The sequence below is a fragment of the Canis lupus genome, chromosome X (assembly GCF_048164855.1).
Source record: "Canis lupus baileyi chromosome X, mCanLup2.hap1, whole genome shotgun sequence".
Classification (NCBI taxonomy): domain Eukaryota; kingdom Metazoa; phylum Chordata; class Mammalia; order Carnivora; family Canidae; genus Canis; species Canis lupus.
In genome coordinates this window covers 68,144,057-68,150,056 of record NC_132876.1, presented here as the reverse complement: position 1 = coordinate 68,150,056, position 6,000 = coordinate 68,144,057, and the positions used below count along the sequence as shown (strand labels likewise).

At 42.6% G+C, this 6,000-nt stretch overlaps 1 protein-coding gene across 5 annotated transcripts in view; it reads right to left on the bottom strand.

Annotated features, from left to right (window-relative positions):
• Positions 1-336: 336 nt before the first annotated feature.
• The window catches only part of HDAC8 (histone deacetylase 8), a 218,308-nt gene continuing 212,644 nt past the window's right edge, over positions 337-6,000 (bottom strand). For all 5 annotated transcript variants that reach the window (XR_012026594.1, XM_072817518.1, XM_072817522.1 and 2 more), the window contains one exon: positions 337-895. Coding sequence is in view for 4 of the 5 variants with exons in the window: in XM_072817518.1 (XP_072673619.1) it covers positions 873-895 (23 nt within the window). In the remaining variant the exon portion in view is untranslated. The remainder of the gene's footprint in view (positions 896-6,000) is intronic.

The following is a 6,000-nucleotide window of genomic DNA, read 5'->3' as shown; positions in this document are numbered from 1 at the left end:
TGTCCACGAATAGTTCCCCAGGAAGGGATAGCTCCTCCCCAGGGTGCCGGCGGGCCCCCTCCTGGGATGCAGAGCCAGTATTTCCCCAGAGTCCTGGTTGGGCCCCAGCGCTGGACAGAGCTTGGACGTTTGTCACCAGGACGTGGAGGGGGACGCACTAGTTCCTCAGTGAGGGAGGGGGTGGAGGGTAGGATCCAGCACTCAGTCAGCCTCCCAGGCTGGGCAGAACAAAACATGGAAGCAGCAGTGTTACTCTTGATACTTGGGTGAGAGAAAATGTTTAGAACTCTATGTGTTGTCAGTGGCACTCTAAATGAGGACAATAGGACAAAGAGGTAGGTTTTCAAAAATTTTATTAAAAAACAAAATAGATTCATAATCCTAAAAACAACACAGATTTCTCCCCACCTCCCAGTCTGCTGATCAGTCCCTTCTCCCTTGAGATTCCATCTGGATAGTCCTGAGGCCCAAACCCTGTCTCTTGGCTCCCCTCACCCAGCAAACCAGTGACCAAAGCTCTACACTTTTCTCCAGCTTCTGATGTCTCCTTTAAGAAAATAAAAATACCCCCTCCCCAACTCGCTTAAAAATAATTTTCAAAGATTAAAAACGGCATTTGTGTGTTTTTAAAAAATAAACACTTTAAATGCTGGAAATCTCTCTTCCCCTAGGCCTAGTTGAGGCCTCTGGGGTGCCTGCCTGCCTCACCCCAGGAGGCCAGTTGCCACTTGGTGCCCCTTGGAAAGTTTCAGGAAGTAATTTCTTCCAAATTTCCCCTGCAGTCACAAATTCCACACACTGCTCGCATAAACACACTGTCTTCATTACAGGCACTGCTCTTCGGCTCTGGAAACCTGATCTCTTTTTGTCAACTAGACCACATGCTTCAGATTCCCTGAAAACAGGAGAGAAAACAAAATTCAAATTCAGGTAACATATGTGAATTACACCTTAATAAAGCTGTTTTGTTTTGTTTTTAAGAAAAAAAGTACTCGCACTTTGGGGCTTGTTCTCTTACTGCTCTTGGGAACCCAGAGACCCCAAGCTACGAACAAGCCCAGGCTAGCTTGCTGGATGGAGCCATATGGCTCAGTTGCCCTGGCAACCACCAGTTACCCACAAGACGAGTGAGCGAGTGAGCAAGGCCTTTGGCAGCCAGTTGATGGCAGTGCTGGGTGAACCCAGCCCAAACCAGCAGAAGAACCGCCCAGCTGAGCCCAGCTCAAATGCCAATCCACAGAGTCATGAGATAAACAACGGTTGTAAGCCCCTCTCATGCACACACACACATTCAGGCAACTTTAGAGTTTGCTCTTCACTAACCATCAAATCTTCCACCACCGTCAACTGTCTTCCTGTGTTAGCTAGGCACAACCCTCCTAGCATTTTCTCTTGTGATCACTTGTGAAATATGAACTAGGGGCTTTCCCCTGCCTTCAGGCCTAAGAGTCTTTTAGGAAAAAGTGAGCACTTGAAATCCTACACGACTAAGCTTTAGGAATGAAAAATTTGCTTACTTGGTCTCTCCACAGCCTTCTCCTTGCCCCACTTCCCCAGGCAAACACTGGGCTCCAGACCCTCCTGACCATTTCTCCTTTAAACAGGAAGAATGCTCCATGGGGGCAGGGACCTGGGCTGTCTTACTTTTGGTTGATCACCAAAGTCTAGCAAAATGCCTCACACATAGCAGGTGCTCAATAAATGGAGGAAGGAAAGGAAAAAACACATTAGCACCCACTTGCCTATCTAATCTCATTTATGTATTTAAGGTTTTATTTATTTTTTTTAGTCATTCCTATACCCAAAATGGGGCTTGAACTCATGACCCCGAGATCAAGAGCTGCATACTTTTCTGACTGAGCCAGCCAGGTGGCCCTCTAGTTTTATTTTTAATTCTTTTTAAAGATTTTATTTATTTATTCATGACAGACACACACACACAGAGGCAGAGACACAGGTAGAGGGAGAAGCAAGCTCCATGCAGGAAGCCTGATGTGGGACTCAATCTCGGGACCCCAGGACCATGCCCTGAGTCAAAGGCAGATGCTCAACCGCTGAGCCACCCAGGTGTCCCATATTTTTAATTTTAAATTAACGTGTAGGAAAATTGACTTGATTTGTATGTGTAGGTCTATGATTCTTAACACACATATTCATGACACAGAACAGTCCCATTACACTCCAAAATTCCCTGTGCTATCCCTTGGCAGTCACATCCTCTCCTTTGCCTCTTAACACCTGGCAATCACTGACCTATTCTCCATCACTATAAGTGTTGCCTTTCATTTTCATTTTTTAAAAGATTTTATTTACTATTCATGAGAGACACAGAGAGAAAGAGGCAGAGACATAGGCAGAGGGAGAAACAGGCTCCTTACAGGGAGCCTGATGTGGGACTCAATCCTTGGACCTTGGAATCATGCCCTAAATCGAAGGCAGATGCTCAACCACTGAGCCATCAAGGGGTCCCAAGTGTTGCCTTTTTTAAAAAAAAGATTTTATTTATTTATTTAATTATTTATTTATGATTTTTAAAATATTTTTTATTTATTTGAGTGAGAGAGAAAGCACAAGCAGGGAGGAGGTGGGTGGGGCAGAGGGAGAGGGAGAAGCAGACTCCCCATTGAGCAGGGAGCCCCATGTGCGGCTCAATCCCAGGACCCTGGGATCATGACCTGAGTGGAAGGCAGATGCTTAACCAACTGAGCCACCCAGTCATCCCTCAGTGTTGCTTTTTTGAGAATGTCATGTGAATGGAATTTTTAAAGAGCATATAACCTTTTAGGACTGGCTTCTTTTGTGCAGTATAATGCCCATGCCTGTCATGAAATCTTTTAGGAGTATGAGCAGTTTATTCCTTTTTCGAGGTGTACTTAACCTTTTTTTTTTAAGATTTATTTATTTATTTATTTTTAAAGATTTATTTATTTATGATAGACATAGAGAGAGAGAGAGGCAGAGACACAGGAGGAGGGAGAAGCAGGCTCCATGCCGGGAGCCCGACGTGGGACTCGATCCCGGGACTCCAGGATCACGCCCTGGGCCAAAGGCAGATGCTAAACCGCTGCGCCACCCAGGGATCCCCAGTACTTAACCTTTTAATTATTAAATTATTATAGATTTATAGGAAGTTGCAAAAGATACCAGGAGGTACCCTTCATCAAGTTTCTCCAAGCGGCAACATCTTTCATGATGATTATTGGATATTAAACCCAGGAAATGGACATTGGTACAACATCACAGACCACATTCAGATTTCATCAGTTTTACACACACACACTTGTGCGTGTGTATGTGTCTGTAAGTGTATAGTTCATTGCAGTTTTATCACATATACATTTGTGTAATCTCCACCACAAGAAGATACAGAACTTCATTCCATCATCATAAAGATTTCCCTCATGCTACCTGGTTACAGTAACTTCCCTTTAATCCCTGACCTTTGACAACCATTAATCTGGTCTTCAGTTCTATAATTTTGTATATAACTTTTTGAGATTGGCTTTCTTCATGCAGTATTCTGCCCTTGAGATCCATTTAAGTTGTTGTTCCTTTTTACTACAGAGAAGGATTCCATGGTCTGGATGCACCAGAGTCTGTTTAACCATTCGTGTGCTGAAGGGCATCTGGATTGTTTCTAGATTGGGGCTATTACACATAGAGCTGCTATGACCATCTATGTATGTGTTTTTGTGTGAATGTAGTTTTCATTTCTCTGGGATAAATGCCCAAGAGTGCAGTTGCTGGTTTATATGTAGCTGTATGTTTGGTTTGAAAACTGTCAAACTGTTCTCTGGAGTGGTCATACCATTAGTTTTCTGGAATGGTCATACCATTTTCCATCAGCAATATATGGGCTATCTAGTTTCCCAGCATTTTTTAAAAAAATTATTTATTTATTTGAGAGAGAGAGAGAGAGATAGAGAGGACAGGGGGAGGGGCAGAAGCAGAGGGAGAGAGAGTATGCACAAGCAGATTCCTCAATGAACACAGAGCCAGACTTGGGGCTCGATCTCAGGACCCTGAGATCATGACCTGAGCTGAAAGCAAGGCTCGGCAAGACTCGGCTGCTTAACCAACTGAGCTACCCAGGCTCTCCATTTTCCCAGCACTTTTGTCAGCATTTGGTGGTGTCACTAGTTTTTATTTTGGCCATTCCAATAGGTGTGTAGAGATCTCTCATTGTGGTCTCCATTTGCATTTTCCAAATGGCTAATGATACTGAATATCTTCATGTGCTTATTTGCCGTCTGTGTATGTCCTCTTTATGTCTTTTGCTAATTGGATTTTTTTTTTTACTGTTGAGGTTGGAGAGTTCTTTATATATTCTAGATACAAAGCTGTTGTTAGACATATGATTTGCGAATATTTTATCTCAGTATGTAACTTTTCTTTTCATTCTCTTAACTCTTGCAAAACAAAAGTTAATTTTTCAGATCATGTTTTTGATGTTTTAAAGCCTGAAGCTCATCATCTCTGGACAATCTTTGATTCTTCATCTCTTAGTTCAAGCTTCCTTCACAGCTAATGAGTTGCCAACCCTAACCTCAAGATGCCTCTCAACTCTGTCCTCTCCTTTCCATTCCACTGTCTCCAACTTAGTCACATCTCTCATCACTTAGGGAACTGTTATTGCCTCTTCACTGGTGCCCCAGCCTCTGGAGCTGTCCCCCATACAATTGCTAGCTGTGATCACATGCCTCCCCTGCTCCAAAAATCCTTCAGCAGCTCCTCACTATCTATGAATAGAGTCCAACACCTTAGCTTAAGTGTGCCCCATCCATACTTTCCTATCTCCATGTGGGCCTTTGCAAGGATATGTTACATTTACTGAGGAAAACCTAGAGGGAATCCCGATGCTGAAGCTAGGAGTCCTTCTAAGTGTAGCCAGAGCTTGATGAATGAGTGAATGCATGGATAAACAAAATTCCATGTCCAAGAATTCCAACAACACATGTACACAGAAAGGAAAGGTGGGTGCTGTACTCTGCTGCTTTGTCTAACTCTCCAGTTACATTTGGAGGCAATTAAGAAAAACAACAGAAATAATTTCCGCCAAAAGTTGATGATGAGCAATACTGAGTTTGGGTAACAATAAAAATGTATGCTTAAATAATGCCCATTGTTTCCTCCTCATGTCTAGCTTTTCCAACAGTGGGTGGCAGCCTGAGAAAATTCTAAAGGCCAGCATGGTTTGGGGCTTGGGGAGACACAGAGTACAGACCAGAGGAGGCAAACACAAATGCTTATAGAGGCCAAGAATGCACTGTATGTGAGTCAAACAGATTGGGGGCAAGATGTATGGAGCCTTCTTGATCTTTTGTTTTTCTTATTTTGAATCATGACATGAATATAAGAAATAGTTCCCTTTCTTCTTAATTCTATTACAAATGAAAATAAAACCAAAGCATTGTAAGTGAAATGATAAATGGAAATTCACACTTGGCCTAGGGTAGGAGATACAACAGGGAATGGTGGGGTTTGCGGCAAAGAGAAGAACAGCTGTGACTCAATCCCAGACATTTATTGCTGTACAGGAAAGTAGGCCCAGTGTGACCAGATCTTTCCATTTTCCAAGAAAAGGCAGAAATTCCCATTTTTATGCAAAGTTTCCACAGTGTTAAATATGGACAGTTGCTTTACACTTTTTAAGATATCAGTAGGTGAGTCCAAATAAAACAATTTTGGAGGCAAGATGTGGCTCATGGGCTCCGGGTTTGTGATCTCTGAGTTATCTCTGGGACAGTTCTGACTTATATTCACAACACCCCATTTCATCTTCAAATATCTTGGTTTGGATAATATATTATTGTATCATCATCCTACCTCTGATATAGAAGAAGGAATACTGAATTGAGGGCCTGGGTTCCATTGATTCACCAACTGATTGATTCATTTGTTCATGTATTTATTCCATCAACATTTATGGAGTATCCATTCTTTACCAAGCACTAGGTGCTGGTGAGTACTCTCTTGAGTTGTTGTTTTTTTTAAATTATT